Consider the following 18,384-nt stretch of genomic DNA (forward strand, 5'->3'; position numbering starts at 1 on the left):
CATTTGCAAGGCTGAAACTTTGTGGTTTGTAAGTATTGACTTTAAAAAAAAAAAAAAAATTATTGAAATACATTTTCCCTGTTGCTTATGTGTGTAGGGAACTTCATCCAAAAAACCAGAGAGAATTGGCACAAGAGCAGCTTCCTTTTGCCTCATTAGTGATGGAAGCAAGTGGAGCTCCCGTTCAGTCCATCTGAGCGTGGGAGATTTGGTAAAGACCTTAACTACAGGTTTACGACAAGGTAGCTGCAGGCACATCTGCAGTGCTCTTTTGCACATAACGTCAGCTAGGGTATGCAGAAATACTGCTTGTCTTGGTCGTCGCTGGGCTGGTGGATACCCACGTCAGGTAGGACCCAAAAGCAGAGCCTGGGAGAACGAGAGGAGTCAAAGGTAGCTTTTCCTGTAAATGTGTCCTTAATTTGTACAAGGAACTAAACCCGCTCTCTGTACTTAAGGGGAAGTTGAGGAAACTTCTAAAAAACTTTTTTTATTCAGGCTCCGCAATGGCTCTTAAATTGTTAATGTGTGTTGCATTTGGGTTTGATGTGCGGACTCACAGACAGCGTTCCCCCTCAGATGGAGATATACCAGGGGGTTTTGAACCCGCTTGCAAATGGAAGCTCTTTGAAAATGATGAGGGCTGAAATGTTTCTCCTGCCGCTCTGTTTCCGTGGGGTATGGCTTGCTCTCCTCCTCCTCCCACTTCGGTCCGCCCGCCACACGTGTTCTCAATTAATGCCTGCATTGAAGCTGTGAACGTTTTTTGTGCATCTAGCTTTCTATATTGAGCGCTGGAAATATATTTTAGTAATTTGTGGGAGAACTATTATGTCCCATGCTGGGAAAATTGTGTTTATGGTTCCTGCAGGGAAACAAGTTCATCAATTCCAGTCCACAACAGCTTTGCTATTTCTTCCTCCTTCTTTTGTATCTTGGAGCAATATCGTAAGAATATCTTGCCCCCGTTGGGTTGAGCCTGGGTTTCTCCCATCTTTGAAATGAAAAGCACATGCTCTGCAGTCTGTGTTTTTCAGTGCTGTCCACAAAATAATCATTGGGTTTTGGCTGAACACAATAATAGCTACTATGTACCCCAGATATTTGGGGTTGGATGTGTAGCAGCACTGTGCCTAGGAAAACTCGATTGTATTTTATTGTTGGTAGGATTTCAAAGTCAATATTCTGCAGCAGAGGGCATTAAAGAAGTAATATAAGACAGAATCAGATTTGCCAGTACTGATATAGGGTGCCTGATTTGGAAGGGGAAAGGAAACAGAGCTTGGTCTTTTCCTCGGTGTTTGCATTGTCCTCGTAGGATAATCCTTCTGGATCCAGTTGGCAAAATGCATTCACGAGCCTTTGTTGTACGTTAAATCATGCTTTGTTTTCAGCTGCAAACCTTAGGTCCCACACCCACATCTGTAACGTGTTTCTCAGCTCGGTTTCTGACTTGCAGAAGATAATTTTGTGGTTAAGGAAAATTCTGTATTGTACTCCGCCTCTCTCTCGTGCTGAAGGTCAGACAGTGAGCAGGGTATACTGTTACTGCTGTAAAGAAATAGTTTTTAAAACACAATTACCTTCTGCTTGAATAAATGGTGGGCTGTTTCAAATGAAAGAATTGCTTTTGCCTCTCGTGTGGGTAAGTTGGCTCACAATAGATGGACTTTTCCGAGTGCTGGCAGGGTGGGATAGCAAAGAGAGAAAAGGAAAAGGTGTGTCTGGATCAATTAGTTAATTGTTAGATAATAAATGAATCCTTTTCCAATGCACACAAACCAAGCTTCCTTTTCATTTACTGCTCCAGCTTCCCCTTCAGAGATTTGATTACGGCGTTTTCTCCCAAAGCGAAGAGCTCTTGCCATTTTGATGTAAACATCCATTGACCCTCTGTGGGGATTTGAAAAATTGCTTTCCTGTCATTAACAATGATGAAATTATAAACAGTATTGTTAAAGATGCTTTGGGGGGTCATCAAACCAAAAGGAACAAATTAAAGGACTCGAGAAAGAAGTGCTGTACCCTTTTACTGTTGTCCTTCAGCTGGTAGTGTTAGTGCAGGCAGCACTGCGCTGTGCGTCAGACAGTGGCTTCATCTTTCTAAATAATTTTATGATATTTGCAAGATTGGGGATTCAAATGGTTTTGCTGTTGCTCTGTTGCTTTGTTTCTGATATGTTGGTTCAAAAAAAAAAAGACAGACTGGCGGAAGGACAGCAGTAAAACATGAGCAAAGTGATGCCTGGGATGCTTGTTTAGTTCCCGTTAGCACAATAAATGGGAATACGATGGGGTTTGGTTTGGTTTTATATCCCCGTACTTCTCAGCAGGGGTGGGTTTAGAGCTGTGTTGCGCATGGAAGCTGAGCCGTAAGCTGGCCCAGAGGACCAGTGTGGAGCAAGGTGTTAGAGCAGAGTCTCTGGAGCTAGTAACCTAACTCTGGCAGTTTTGGTGTGGGTTACTGGGTTTTTTGTTTGTTTGTTTGGGTTGTTGGTTTTGGGGGTTTTTTTTTTAGCCAGATAAGTCTTCTCTTGTTTCCCTGTTTATAAAACCAGAGACATTGCAATCTACATCAGCGGACTGAAATAATTCCTGGTGTAACTGATAGGTTTGCCTAAAGGGAGGAGAGCTTTCCTTGCTGCTGTGTAGGCTTAGGCCAGTAGCGATGGCCACAACCTCACCTCCTCGCACACGGAGCTGTGCCCGCAGCCTTTGGGACTGGACCCTGTAACCCGGGAGGTGTGCTCCCACCTGCCTTCACCCCGGAATGAGCTGCTCCCATCCCACCAAGCGTGGAGGCTGGAGATGTGACCGGTCTCAGGGTGCTTCCACACCTAAACCAGGATCTGGCTGAGTGATTGCAGCCTGTTTTGTGACCATCCTCACGTAGCTGGCTATAGTGGCTGGAGAAATGTGTTATCTGAGGCTGCTTTATCTTTGGAACATTCCTGTTGTCAACTGCTCTCGCGTCTCTTGGGTCTGAGCGCTGTGACACCATTCATGCTGCTGGGGCCTTAGTCCTTTCTCACAGTTGCTCCTAGTAAAATTTTAGGGGAGAGGCAGAAGGGGAGAAAATATGTTTGAACACAGGTTTTGGGTTAACAGAGGACAATGTGCACAGAGGCCCCACGGGCAGTATTTTGTTATCCCTGAAGTGCTCTGGGCTGAGAGCAGGCGTCCTTGCTCCTCCTGCACGTTAATGGTTATTATGGTTCCTGCTAACGATGATAGCAGCTCAGCGTAGCATAGGCAGCACCTCAACCATGCTTGGTACGGCCATGGCCAGTCCTTATCCCAGGCTCCAGATGTCGCTGCTGCTGGCCGTGCTGCGCTGCTCTGGCTCCGGAGAAACCCCCTCCCTGCTGTGGGCAGAGACAAGGGTCTGGCACATTTGCCTGTGCCATGGCTCACCTTCTGTCTTCGCGTGGCTTTTGATCATTTTATCTGTGCCGGGCCTCCGGGTGTTTCCCTTTGACATGAAGAGTGGCCAGTGGTTTTTGGTTTGTTTTTTACCAGTGAGCCGCTGGTGAAAAGCTGAATGCAGACAGAGTGAGTCAGTCCTAACTGGAGTCCTGTGTGATACAGAGACACTCCTGCTGTTCTTTCAGGTAACAGTGGTAAAGGCGGATTTCTACAGAGAAAACTTCTTCCGCTTTTGCCCTTTGCCCGTTTGGTGTTCAGCGAAGCCAGCGTTGGGTTTGATGAAAGTAGGAAGAGTCGGGAAGAGAGTGGGTGCAAACCTCTAACTGGGTTATGTTCAGTGAATCGCATGGACAAAAAAAAAGTTTCTATGGCTTCTTTTTAACTCAGAATACCCTGTTAACATATCCCAGGCTCTTTTTGGTTGTGTTTCTGTGAACATTGCGAGTTTGTTGGGGTTTTTTGTTTTGTTTTCCTCCTAAATTCAAATGTGCATTGGATGACTTTCCCTGAGAGTTCACTTTTTCACGTTGAGTTTTTATAATATGATATAGACCAGTAAACAGTGACGGCTGGAGGGAGAAGATTTACTCATCCATGCTGTCAGTGTTCGGAACAAAAATCTGCTTTCTTTATGCACTTTGCGTTCTGGGGAATGCAGAGTCTTCAGTGACCCAAAACCAACTGTACACAAGACCCATTCCTACAACTGAATTTTGCTTATGTATCCCAATAACCAGGAAGCTGTGAACTCATGAAGGCACTTCACTAAACTTCTTGGCTTAAATCCACTTAATTTCTTCTTATATTGCAAGTAGAACTCCCTGAGTGGCAAGCCGAGGGAGACTCCTTGTGAAAGCTCGGCATCAACCATGACTTGCATTAACACCAGGGGGGGAAAAAGCAGGTCCTGGGAGCGCTCGTGAGGTGGCAGGATGACCTGCTAGATGGGAGATAGCGCCGGTGGATCGTACCAGCCTCTGTTGCAAACATGCTTCAGTGCTTCTCCTGCAACGCAAACAGACTGTCACCCAGCAGTGTTTACTCAGAGCTGTGTGAGACCGTCTAAATCAGTAGAAATTTATGCGCCGTTTGTTAAAAAGGGGCAGCACAGGATGAACGCTGACTTGGGAAGAGTGGAGTATCTCAGCTTGTCTCATACCTCGTAACTCTCGCAATGCGCGCTCCGTGTGCACAGCATGGTTCCACGCCTGGCCCGTGTCACGGGGCTCCTCAGCCGGGCACGTTGGCTCCAGTGATTGCAAGACCTGTTTCTTAAATACTCCTCAGCAAGCCTTTTAAAGCTGGTTTTAATGTCAAGAAATGGAGCTGTGCTTGTTTGACTTTAAGCTCCGTAGAACCAGAGCTGCAAAAAGGCTTTTTCCATAATAACCCATACTGACCCCAGACAGGTGCCCAGTGCTCATCATCCCGGTGCCCAGCAGCTCTGACTGCACACCAGGATGGTCCCACCAAAGACCCTGCAAAGTTACTGACTGTAGCTGTAGCCAGACACCCAGTTGCCACTGCCTTGTACCATGCATGGAGAAATCCCAAGGCGTGAGGGAAGCTGTGGCTTTAGCTTTGCTGCTGCCTGCCCTTATCAGAGCAGCCTGGTCACTGCGACTTCGATACAGGTAGGCAAAATCAGCTAATGATTATTATTCTCACAGAACTGGAAGTTGCCGAATTTGTGTTAGGAGAAAAATAGGAAATGGTTTTGAGTGAGAAGGAGCACCCATTATTGACTTCATGGCTGTGTTTCCCTGCAAACCAGCACGCTGATGTTTTCCATACGGTCAAGGGACAGACATATATAGTTTCTTCTGCTGGCGTTCGCCTATATGCTGATGAATTTGAGCTCAGTGTTACTGTGTGATGACAGGGAAGAAAACTGGTACCTCGCAGGCAATACTGAGCAACAGCGCTCAAAGTTTGTGAGAATAGCGGAAGATGAACAGCCTGGCAATTCTCCTGTTTCCTGTCTCCTGTGGTTAGAGCACGGAGAGATGGCTGCTTTCAAGCAGAAAAGCAGCTAGTTCCATCAGCAGTCTGTGACATCTGAATTTTTTTTGCTCATAATGAATCTAGAAAGTTCAAATAGCACTTGGGAAAATGAACTGTAACTGAAGGCTTTTCTTTCATTTCTCCTCTCCTCCAGCCCTCTCTCCTGCCTTACTGTGTTCCTGCCTTAGGCAGATGATAAAAATGAATTTTCCAGGATGGGAAAAGGCCAGCACTGCGCCGTGCAACTGGTCTGTGGCTGCAGAAGAGGAAGGTGGGGTCTATCATGCCTCACTGAATGCGATGGAGTGATCGAACCTGCTCCAACGGCAGCACCAGAGAGAGAACCCCGTGGTTCCGGGGAGGCGTGGGGAGCTGGATGTAGCAGTCACGTGTGCTGTGAAACACAGTACCTTTTCAAAGCCTTGAGAGGAGAATGTGGCAGGGGAACCATGAGTGTATACCTCCCTAAATGCTGTTTTGTTTAGTATTTTTTTCACCTTTAAGTTTAGTGGAGGACCTTGTTCCTGTCTGCAGCTCTGAACCATGATTGCTGGTTTCTTCCATCCCCCTTGTCATGTGCTGCACCAAGAGAAACAAGCATTTCCCGAGCAGAAGGCATTAACCAGTGAAGATTCTTTATGGAATTAAGATCTGAGGAGCTCAATTATGTCAAAATGGAAAGGTGCCTTCCATGAAATGTTTGTTGCTAGCATGGAACTTTTAATTTCAATTAAAACCAAAAGGAAGTGTTTCAACTTGAAACTACAAGGAGTGATTTCCTAGTTTTGATTTATCACAAGTTTGTTCCCTCAACTTCTATTGCCCCTTTTTGGGAAGATGACAGAGAAAACAAAAGAAATTGTGAATGAGAAGTAGAGGTAAGGTAATTCCATTTTACGTTTTTTAAAAAAAGAATTGTAGATTACTTCAGGAAAATAGAAATTATGTTGCTGTAACTGATGTTTCTTTAGACCAAGAGCTGCTTCTTCTCTGAGCACCACTCTATCCACCAAATCCTTAAGAGCACCAGTATCCAGTACTCCTAAATATCCAGTAAGAACGCTAAAACCTAAAGAATCATGCCTTGTGGTTTTGTGACATGAGGTGCAGCATGGGTGCGGATCTGCTGCAGGCTCCTGGCTTTGTGGCCTTGAGCACCCGTATCTTTGGGATGCTTACATGGTGCCTTGCAGACCGGAGTCCCAGAGTGCAAGTGAGCCGTTTGGAGGTGACTGGGTGACTTTTCCTGCATGTGGAAGGAAGGACTCCTGCCAGGGACCTGGCACTTGCACCATCTGGGCACCAGCCAGACAGTAAACTTTGGATCCATGATTTTGATTCAGCCCCATTCACTAATATAGGTGGTGAGTGGTGACGTTCCAAGTAAAAATCACACAGCAGAGCTCGCTTGGAATAATTTATGACCTGGGAAGAAAAATTTGTGCTAAAAATAACTTCTAATACATCAGGTCAGTAAATTATTCTGCAGACTCATGCCTAGGATAAGTCTTGGGTGTAGAAGTTGTGTTACCTTCAGTGTGTCCACACCTAAAATCATTGGTTTGTGTATTGTTCTCACTGAGCTCATGAAAATAATCTCTGTATGTAGCTCCTTCAGTGGACAAATAGCAGATGAGCACAGTCACACTTGCATGGTCTGAGACAGCATTTATTTTTCCTGCAGTCCATCTCTGCTGAGCCTCGCAGACTCTTTGCCTGTTGGCAGTTGTGCTGGGGTGGGAAGCCAGCGTTGTTGACGTTCATCAGATGGAGTGGCTTAGTGAGGGAGCTGCACTTGGGTGGACTCGGACCTTTTCATCTCTCTCATAGAGTTTCCTTCAGTAAGCTGAGCTTTCCACTCCGTTCCAGCGTGTAACATGACTTAGTTTCTTCACACGGTGTATTTTCTCACTGCTGCTTCAGGGTAGTTTTGGCTTCTCCACATTTGGCAAGAATTTATTTATACACATAAGTCAAGATAAAACAGATTTTCTTACAAAATCTTCCTAAATATGATGGTGGAAGACTGTCGAAGGGGGAAAAATAAACCAGCCAAGTTGCATGTTGCTTTGTAATTGTTTTTTTAGGAAGTATTAAAGAAAATGTCATGACAAATGAAAGAAAGCTGTGTTTTAGTATCCCAAGTAACAGTTTTAGAAAGTAATGCTGCAGACGCTCTGCTTTGAGTAGTGAAAGCATCATGACTTGAGCTGTGCTAGTCATAAAATAAACTCCAAGTATGTGTTTATCAACCAAAAAAAATAATCTCTCTGTGGCTATGTTGCAGGATAATTCTTGAACATTGTAGCTTTGTTTGATCTGCAGCTTGGGAAGTCTGGACTGACCAAGTCTGATTTCAGAAAAACAGAAAATAGAAATCCTATCGGAATTACTAGTTGGTATTGTTTTAAGCTGCTGCTAGTGTTTCATTTGCAGCAGCAATTTTATTTGCATGGGCTCTCGTAGTCCAGACCACACTGAACTGTGCTGCTGAAGTCTTGAACCACAGTTTGATACGGGTTTAATGAAGGCAAATACAGTAGAAACCCAGCTACACAAAAATAAGAAGGAGAGGGGTTGACTGAAGGTCCCCCCTTTTAACTTTACAGAATGTAGTTTGTAGTTTAAACCGTCATTATTATTATTATTATTATTATTATTGATTAGACAAGATCATCCTTATCATGCTGGAAGTTTTGGCATAGCACTGGCTTTAGAACTTCCTTGACTTTATGTCTGTTCATGAATACTTGCTTTCCTTGGCCACAAATCTGTTAGTTTTGTTCTGTGTTCGTTTTGAAATCATTAACTTTCTGTAACGAACGAAACTCTGCTGCCGCAGTGACTCTTTAGGTGACTCTTTAGATGATCCCTGATTGTGTTTGCTGATGTCTCCGTCCCAGTTTTGAGCACAGCTAATGACTGGAAGGAATGTTGCCACTGTCCTTTGACTGTTTCTAACAGTGCTGTGACATCTTTAGTGTTTCCCTTGGTAGGAACAGCAGTGTAGAGTTTGTTCAAACAGTTCACACAAGCAACAACGCTCCTTTTAGCAGGGTAGCAGCCTTCTAGTATCAGGCAGCAGAATGAAGTTACTGTAGGAAAGGTGAACCCACTGCTTTCTGATCCGAGCACTGAGTGGAAAGTCAACCGCCACCTATTGCAAGGGCTTTTCTTTGTCTTTGACCTCTTGTCATTATTTATAAAACTGCAAAGAAGTTAATGTCACCAAGAACTAGATGATTAGCGTGAGACTGGTTCTATACTAAGAATATATATTGTCATGATAATGCACAGAGTAGAACGTACAAATCCCTTCTCATCTCAAATGAGAAGACAGCCTGGAATAAAACCAAACAAATTATGTTTTTCATATTCGCTCAGATCAACTTTCTGCTGCTGCTTCTTAATTGCCATTCAGTTCAACTGCTTCTTTGCAGACTTTTGGGTTACTCCAGGCTTTGCATTTGAATGCCTTTTAGGCATTATGTTGCTTTTGAGCAGCGTTTGGCCGTGGTCCATGGTTTCTGATGTGTGGGGAGGCCAGCCACCCACCTGCTTCTGGGAAGGACCTTGTCCATAGATCGAACAGCTTTGTAACGTTTTACTCAGCCTAGGCAACAATTAACTAAGTAGTTTCCTTATAAATGAGAAGATAGGACTTGTGGCTTCCTTTGAAGACCATTGTCTGTGCTGAAGTTCCAAATGACCCATAGCAGTATTCCCACAAACGCGTGCTTTGCGTGTGACCCAGAACTGATGGAAGTTGCATGCATTCCAGCACTATCACCCCTGTGCTCTCGGCAGGCCTGGAGACCCTATGTCTCGAGGAGACACTTCTGCTGTGGACCTGCAGGACCTACCAACCAGTAGACTTTCCTGCCTGCTTTCTTCTCGCGTGGAGACTTGAGTGCTGTTTGCAAACTGAAATGATGCTGTTGCTGCATCCTACACATGCTTCCCTGCTTGCTGCGAGCTTGGGTATTACTTCCATCCACAGTGTAAGCTTTGCCGTTTCAAAGATCTGATCTAATAATAGATTGGTCTACATTGGCTGCGTTGCCAGAAAAAGACATATGTTGTCAGGCAGTCGAAGTCAGCAACAGGGCTGGAGTGGAAATGTGCTGAAACACGAAGAAGGCAGAAATCCAGAAGAATCTATCTGAGGTTTGGCTGTTAGGAAACTAAAAATATTGTTGTCTTACGTATGTGCTTTCCACATGCTCACAGAGAAATGTTGTTTGCCTGATGTCTCAAAGTGATTAAAGGGCAATTCTTTTCCTCTCTTGGCTTTGGTGTGATAAGAGAAGATGCTGTTGGCATTCAGCTTATCGAAAACTGGTGCAAGAGCAAAGAGAAGTGATTGGAATAACTGGAATGGAAGAGTCATGTGTAGTGTAGTGCGGGAGAGAATTGAGTTCCTTCTGTCAGTGATGCCTCAGGACACAATTTTTGAGTTGCGCTCACAGTGGAAGTAGATCTTTACATGCCTATGCTGAAGCACAGGTTTGAGGGTGAAGACTTGAGTTTTGGCAACACGTGATGGTAAGAAAATTTTCCATGCTGTGTTTTGTCACACAATGTTTGCAATGCCAGTTTTTCATTTTTAGCTTTTCCCTGGGACAAAGAATGCATCACTGGCTGGAACAAAGCAAACGTATACCATGAGAACCACTGGTCTTCCGTGCTGGTGAAAAGACTTTGCTTTAAATTCAGATGGCTCTGTGCTGCTGATCTTTTACAGAATTGCAGTGAGCTGGGGATTGGGCTGTGAGCTGCTGTATGAAGATGTGAGGTTTTGACATGCATTCTGAGCCAGCAATTACGGGATTTCATCTGTGCATATCCCTTAAATATCATCACTTTGAGAATTGTGCTAAGAAAATGGCATCTGTCACAATCATACTTTGTCTGCTGAGGTCAATGTGTGCACACCGATGCATATTACTGTACTGGAACAAAATTTCTCCATAAATACTAGCGCGGAGCAGGAAAGATTTATTATTTTTTCTTTTTTATATTACTGTTTCCTCCTTTAGGATCACTAGCTTCTCCCTAGTCAGCATGTGTGTGCCTTGCTGGGGTAGTAGTAGCAAATAATTTTATTTCAGTGACTTCTCCGGGGAATTCATCCACTGAATAATAAATACTTGTATCTCCGGGGAGCCACCTGCGGCAGCATCTCAGAGGTCCTTTTCACCCAGCTTGGATCACCCATTGCACAGGTAGCAGCCTCATGCAGTTAAGAAGTAAGAGTAAAAAATTTGGGCTGCTGCTGTTTCCTGCTTGCTTCTCATGGCACTGTTCCTGGAGAGAGCTGGGTTAGTAAATGTGGCTGTCAGAGTAACTATTACCAATGACACAAAATAATTAAGTTGTGGTTTCTGTTGTGGTGGGGCCACTTCTGTATTTTATAGCGATACGTCTGTGCTAGGAGGGAGAGTGTCATGCTTGATCGTCGCGACGTGTTTTCTAGGAAAACAGGACAACTCTCTGAAGGCAGGTTGTCTGATCCTTTCCATTGACGTGAAATCCTGTTGGTTACATGGCACGTCGCTAAGAGCTCCATGGTTTTTCTTCCACTTTTCCTGATGAGGTGAGGGGGAGGGCAGCAGCCATCTCATTTTTCTCCTTGTTGTTTTTGGAGGGGATAGCTGCAATCTTTGTTGTTTTCAGCCAGTCAAAAGAATGCTCAAGCCGGTTTTTAGTCTGATTCTCTAATCAAGTGGATGCTTCCATTTTTTTTTTTGATGTCTTGAGCTGTAGGTATGGGGTTCCTGGCTTTCAGAAATCCTGAAGATTTTGGGACACAGATGCTCAGCAGTGCTGAGAAGCCCTGGTAGTCCCTGGTTGCTGAATCCTGCTGGACTGTGAAATCTGGGGGCCTTAAGAACAATCTTTCTTTTTTCAGTATTTAAAACATTTTCTGTAGGTGGCCTCAGGTAAATCGGATAGTATTACAGTGTAACTGCAAAATCCTGCTCTTTGGTCCTTATGGACACAGGCTCTTCCTGTTGCACCCAATTTATCTTCCCAGAGGGGAAAATTTCCCTTGCAGCTTGGGTGGCAAACACAGTCCATGAGCTTTGGCAAGTTCCTGGAGCGGCCAGGAGCCGTGTGTGGGCTGGGGGAGCCGGCCAGCACCGTGCTGATGCTTGACAAGCGCGTGCTCTGCTGAAGGGGAATGTGGGCTTGCAAAATGGGGTGCAAACCTTGCTGTTGCTGGGGACCAACTAGATAGAAGCCGGAAGAAGTTGGGTTTTTTGGGTAGGTGTTGCTGTACATATGTTGGTGTGTCGGGTGGGGGAAACAGCCATATGTGGTGTTAAACCTTAAGGCTGAGGCTTTTCTTGTTTGTGTGTCTGCAGTGGAAGCATCCCGTGTCACATTTGTTTTGTATCTCGCGTTAGGGGTGACTTTGTGCTCAGTGCTGAATGAGATGGAGAGGCTGCGCCATGCATGGCCTGCGGCGTCAAAAGATGAGCGTGGAGCAGAACAGAGGCGATAGGAGATTGAGGGGGGAAGCTCGACCTTGCGTTAATGTGCTCGTTGCCTGCTGCCACTTCTCTTCATCTGGAGCTCCCCAGCAAAGGGAGGCATCTACGCAGGGAAGAGACAAGGGTCAGCAAAGGGAACTGAGGTGCTGTCTGATGGTGGGAAAGCCTGTGGAGCAGTAGGAAGAGATACTGGGTCCTGGCTGAGAGATTAGATGTCAAACCTTGACAAGGCAAGAAGCTTCAGCGAGTAAATTGGGAAGGCAGATGCCTGTGTGAACTATGGGGAGGCTTTGGAGCGCGTTGGAGTGATCGGTCGGCGAGCAAAGCCTTTTGCTTTGTGTCAGCGCAGTACAGCAGATCCTGGGCTGCCACAGGAAGTCTTAAGGGATATGGTAATTAAGAAAAGTAACTAAGGACTAAGTCATAAAAACAATAAATGTTTTACCAGCTCCACTGTGCATAGGCAGGCAGCAGGGAATGTGGGTCACACAGTGTGAGTGGCTGAGCCAGGAATAAAATCCAGGCCTGTTAATGCCTCAGGCCTCTCCATACACGCCAGACCGTGGCTCTTCCCTCTGGCACAGCTTGGGTGGGAAAGGACCTCTGTTTTAGGTGGAAGGCCAGGCTCCACTCTGTCCAGTAGCTAATCATGTTCTCCTGCTGTTTGCCTTTGCCAGGTGCAAGTTCTTCAGCCTCACAGAAACCCCGGAGGACTACACCATCATCGTGGATGAAGAGGGCTTCCTAGGTAAGCGTCGACATGTGCCGCTTCGGTATCCAGCCTGGGGGGGGAGGAGGGAAATATGTCATCTCTCACTGAGATTCTAAACCGAAGTGTTTGTAGAACAGGTCTGTTTGTCAGTGCTGGTAGTACCGCTGTGAACAGTGCTTTGATCAGTTAAGCATGCTGTCTCTGCTGCCGTGCTGTACAAGGCGTGTCACACAGGGAATATGAATATATTTTAATGCCGGGAGAAGGGCACGCACAAGTCTTAAAGAGCAGCTGAAGCATATTTGAAAAAGCAAAACTGTCTGCATATCATTGTATTAAAATGAGCTGGCCTTTGTCCCCAAACCTCCACAAGCACGCCACATCTGGTGTCTCCTGCTTGTCCATCCACCCTCTGTTTTTAAAAGGAGCACTTGAAGATGAGTCGTTCGTATCAACCGTCTCCAAGCTGTGGAGTTGCAGATCGGCTCCTTTGGCTCATCGCTGAAAGCTGTGATTTATCCCCTTCCTTACACCCAGCTCTCCCCACGCTACACGTGTACCTTTGCCCGTGGTGGGTGAAGGTCTCTCAGCCTGTTCAAAGGTGGAGTCGGCCGTGTGTCCAAGGAGGTGGCTGGCACATGCTTGGGAGCTGCAGACACTTGACGCTGGGCGAGTGCTGGTGGAGAGAATGGTTTGGCTGTGTGGATGGAAATAGTTTGTAATAACGGTTATCGTGTGGGGAGGTTTTGTTTGTAGCAGTGTTACTGAGGTGGCGGAATGAGGAAGTGTTGTGCAGCTATTATTATTTTTGTTCAATCGCTGCTTTCTGTGGCTGTAATTAAAGTCTACGCATTTTACTGGTTTGGAGAAAATTCATTAAAACAGGGAAAAAAGAGGATTTCATTCCTGAATTGGAGTTAACTGTTGAGTAGCTACTTGTGACACTGTAATATTCAATGGTTTTGTAATACCCAAACCCTAAGGAGAAAATGAGAAAGTACAGAGCCAAAGTTTTATAATCAGTAGCATTGCTGACTTATTCCCCTTTCAGTTTCAGTACTCCTAAACATGTAATAGAATAAGTTATACATTTTAGAACTCTAAAATAGTGGCTAAATATTGTCATAAAATAATCACAGCATAGGTGAATGGATCTTTACAGGTATTTTGTTTGTAACTGGGGAGTTGTGGGGTTTGATGGAAGCGTATGTCAAGTGTTCTGCTTTGCTCCCAGTGAGGAGGTGACATATGATTCTGCTGCCAGAATGTCCCTTGGTGCATTTGTTCAGGGGGCATATGCACAAAAATTTTATTACTACTATCAGTAATATTACATTTTTTAGTATTGGTGGTAGCTGGGGGAAATCGATTCAAATTTGGTTTTGCCGTAACAGTGGGATGCAAAGCCTCCCTCTGAGAGCTTCATTCTAAGCGAGAAGTCACCAAAGGAGGAGAAAAGGGGTTTTTTGTTTGTTTTTTCCCCAAGAGTCATAGCACGTGGCAGAGCAAGAAACCTGGAGATTCCTGTTCTCAGGAGGGAGTCTGCATCACTGAGTGTACGTCACTGAACCAGCGTCCTGTTCAGTGCAAACCTGTCCCTGCAGATTTGCCATGCTAGGGGCATGCTCGTCTCCAGCGTCACGTTTATGTCCGCGATATCCGTGGCACTCATTTCTCTGCCCAGATGGCACAAGGCCGATTCCTCAGTTAAATCACTGGTGGCAAGTTTGGATGGCAACCACCCCCATACAGCCTGTAGCAGCCACACTGCTGTTTATCTCTGGAAATGATTCCAGCCTGGCACAAAGGTAAGCGCAAGCAGCAGATCTGCTCATCAGTAGCAGGGGTTGTGGGGCACTGCTTGTGCCACTGGTTGTACTTGGAGCAAGTCCCAGGTCCAGCCAGGCCAGCGTCCTTGAGGAGCTGCGTGTCCCACTGTCCCCGGGTTATCTCTGTGAAGCAGACGGTGCTGCTGCACTTCAAAGCAGCAGTCCTCTCTGCTGGGGCGCTTCTGACGTTGTCACCTTGGGTCTCATGCACATGAATCTACTGCTGATAGTTACACTGCCCATGTAGCTTCCGCTGGGCTATGGTTTTTGCAGCCTGTAACATCTCTTCTTTTCAAATACACTGTGTGCAGTTGGGGTGTTACAGCAGGGCTTTCCAGGAGAAGATTGCCTTCCAAGCAAGGCAGGGGAAGGAAGGAGCTTGCTGAGGCCATCCTCTGCTACGGCATGGCGTGGAAGGTGGGTACAAAACCCAGCACGGGTAGTAGTGTCACATTGCTGGCAGCTTCATCGCCTTTTCTTTGTTGTTGCTAGTAAGTGATGATCTGCATCTTGCTAACTCTCCCAACACAACCCCCGTGCCCTTTGGGTTTGTGTCCAGCCCATGCTCTTCTTTCTGAAGTGTTACCGCCGCATCCAAAGCTTCCTCTCAGGGTTAGCCCTGAGTGGAGCAGTCTCCACTGTTGCTCCATCCCTGTTCCTCATTTCCATATGCCGTAAGTTTTTCCCAGCCTGGAGGAGTTCAGGATCTACTGTCTAGATTGGCTTGTAACAGTGAGAGGGCTCTGCTTCGCTTCCTCTTCCTCTCTCTCTCTGGCTATAAGTGTCTCAGGGGGAGGAATCTCACTTGGCCTTTGTGATCAGCCCGTGTACTTGAACAGGATCAAAATCTGTGAGAATTGCAGCATCCCACCTTCTTGCAAAACAACACCAATCATGTTTGCCTCGAGTGCATCAGCTCCTTCCTGACCTGGCTAGCAAAGTGCCAGGTTCAGCTGAAGAGTTACAGGGTGAGTTTTCACCTTTGGTGAGCAGTTTAGGTAACAAGTCCAGCAGCAAAAGTGACTTTTTTCCCCTCTCCAGGTACCTTTCGTTCTTCCAGTGCTTACCAAACTAGATGTAAGTCTCTGAAGAGCAGGCTTTTCTGTGTGAAAAATTAGGACCTACCTTTCTCAGACACCGATATGAATTTTTGCTGCAGCAGCGGTGAGAAGATTGTCCTGTTAGTTAGCATCTCCCAGGTTAGCCAGCCCCTTCTACAGATCACAAACAGCACTGAAAGGAAGGAATAGGCTGGAGAAATACTGGCACTTTCAGCAATCCTTGAGGTTAGCACTTCAAACACACTGACGTGCAGTAATCATTCCTAGCTGTTTTGTCACACAGTAATCCTCAGGCTTGTTTCCCGGAGAGTCGCGAGTGAGTCGGGCTGGTAAAGAAGTAATTATTTCTTCTCCCCAGAAAACGTCTGCGGTGCAAAGCCGTAACCTGCTTAAGCATTCATCGTGCTGGAAGGGAACGGCTGCAGCCTAATTCTCTGCTTTAATTCCCCGTCGGTGAGGTGGGGATTATATCTGCACAGAACCGTGTTTGTTCCAGTGGCCATTTCTTGGGCTTTGGCCTGCTAATGAGGGAGAATTTTATTCAGCAAATAACATGGGGGACAGTGCACAGAAAGCTGTTTTCCTGGCTGATACTGAGATGAGTTAGCAGGAGGAGTTTGGCCGTGGGCCCTCCTGCATGAAGACAAGTGTCTCAGCTGCTGGGGTGCTTGGACCGCCGTCTGAAATCCTTGCGTTTATCACCTGCTGTGCAGCCAGCGCGTGGCAGAGGAGTTGAGAGACTGCTGCTCCCTGAAATACAGGAGTATTTGTTTGAGGTCGGTTTGCTTTTTTCCCCAAGGTTTGGCTGAAAGCAGGAGCTGCTTGTGCGTGGTGCAGAAACACCCCAGCTCCTATGTTCTCTGTAGTCTGTCTCTTTTTCAAAGGGCGGCAAGGACAGGCTCCCAGCATCCCTGGGCAGCTGCACCAGCAGAGCTTTTAGCCTGTGGTCTCGCTGGTCCCGGTAGTCTCCGTGCATCAGAGGGTTTAGCTTTCACACATGCCAGCACACCAGGAGATAGCTGTGCTCTTGGAAACCCTGTGAGTGTGCACCAGGAAGCAGTTGCCGACATTGCAGTCCTGTCCTGGAGATGCCATCCGAATCAAATAATGAGGTTTGGGGGTAGCACCATGCCTCCAGTGCCACTCCCAGCAGCTGTCACATCACAGCTTCTGTACCACGTATCCAGAGAGCCTTTTATTGGAGGACAAGGGGAATTTGGGGTGTTTGGTTTGTTTTGATTGTCCCTTTTCTATTCCTAGTTTCTTCAGCTGGCTTGTCTGCAGTCCTGTTCATCCTTTTGTCACTTGGAAGTCCTCTACTAGGGTTAGTGATAGCTCTGCTTGGGTAGCTTTCAGTGAAATGCCATCCATCTAGCCTCCCATTTTACAGCACTTCTCCAATTGCACACTGTGAAATGAAGAACTAACCCTCTCTCTCAACCACCTTTGTTCCCTACAAGTCTAAGGAAGGAAGAGCCCATCCAGTGTCATCTGTATAAGTTGGTCCAATTATATGGAGATGAGAGATGGCTACAGTTTCCCCTCAGGTATTTCTTTGTCTCAGTATCTTTTGCATGCATTTGAAACAAAGCTGGACTGTTTGATAAGGACCTTCTCAGAATCACCACCACTGGGACCTGGCTATGTGCTAAGGGAACGGGAGCTCCTCTGTACTACGGTTCCTACGGCAAGGTAGTCTCTTTGCACCTAGAAGGCAACAGGTTCTACTTTCAAGCTTCTGCCCTGTTTATGATGGGAAGAGGAATCTCACTCTTTGAGACTTCTTACAGGGCAATAGATGGAATTTGAAGACTTCTTCCTTTGTTGGGGACACAGCAACGATCTGTTGCCCAGGTGAATCTGTCTTGAAGATAGAAGATTGTCAAGCAACAAATTGCTGCCACCTTCAAGGTGAGATCACGCCTTCCCAACCTTGGCACCTGGTTGGTGTCCCTTGCATGCACTCTTTCTCTGTAGGCAGTGAAATCAACAGGTATCAGAGAAGGGGAAAGAAATCAAATACTGGGGTCAAGGGAGGAGTGAATCCCTGTGATTTCCAAGCCGGGAAAAATGCGTATTCCAGTTTCGGGGAAATTGAGGGTGAGGGGAACACCTCACTGTGTACTTTTCTGTCTCCTGGAACCGACCAGCCCATTTCACATAGGTCACTGCAGTCAGCAGAGCTCAGGCTTGGAGCCAGAGGGAACGGGCAATTTGACTTCAGCACTGAAGCAGCAGTGGGAAGATCCTCTGTGTGAACACAGAGCACAACTCTACATCTCCCCACACTGAGGTTTATTCTGCAAGGTGGAGGTGACATCCTTCCTTTAACCTTCTTTGGCTGCCTCATGTGGCTGGTAACTTCTCTCAGAGCAGAACTCCGTGCATTTACAGAGCTTCCAGAATGAAGAGACTCCTAATCTCAGTTCAAACCTCACAGTAAATTGCCCAGTACATTAAGAATAATGGAACTATTTCAAAAATCTCAACTAGTTAGAGTGGCAGAGAGATTTTGTCAGAATTCATAAAATGTTGACCTCATTCTAATAAAAAGAAAAGATAAAAAGAAAAAAGCTCTCCTGCTAGCAGTGCTTTGCTTCGATAACCATCATCCTCAGACAACCTGTTCCCTGGCTGACCTTGCATTCAGGACCGTCGTATGCGTTCATACCACATTGGGTCCCTTTTTCAATAACATCAGAATGGTAAATTGCTTTCAGTGTACTCTCTCTCATCCTGTATATAAAACAGGCAAGAAATCAGCTTATAAATAAGTGCAAGCGCAGAACCCATCTAGCTGGGAGCAATCCATAACTTTATTAAAAGATACGGAGGGAAGCAAGCTAATAGATGCA

At 46.0% G+C, this 18,384-nt stretch overlaps 1 protein-coding gene across 1 annotated transcript in view; it reads left to right on the forward strand.

Annotated features, from left to right (window-relative positions):
• The window catches only part of CASTOR2 (cytosolic arginine sensor for mTORC1 subunit 2), a 119,147-nt gene that overhangs the window by 51,998 nt on the left and 48,765 nt on the right, over window positions 1-18,384 (forward strand). The window contains exon 2 of the mRNA XM_086763020.1: window positions 12,605-12,675. Coding sequence (XP_086619146.1) covers window positions 12,605-12,675 — 71 coding nt within the window. The remainder of the gene's footprint in view (window positions 1-12,604; window positions 12,676-18,384) is intronic.

This window comes from Chlamydotis macqueenii, chromosome 19, assembly GCF_036417535.1.
Source record: "Chlamydotis macqueenii isolate bChlMac1 chromosome 19, bChlMac1.mat, whole genome shotgun sequence".
NCBI classification, from domain to species: domain Eukaryota; kingdom Metazoa; phylum Chordata; class Aves; order Otidiformes; family Otididae; genus Chlamydotis; species Chlamydotis macqueenii.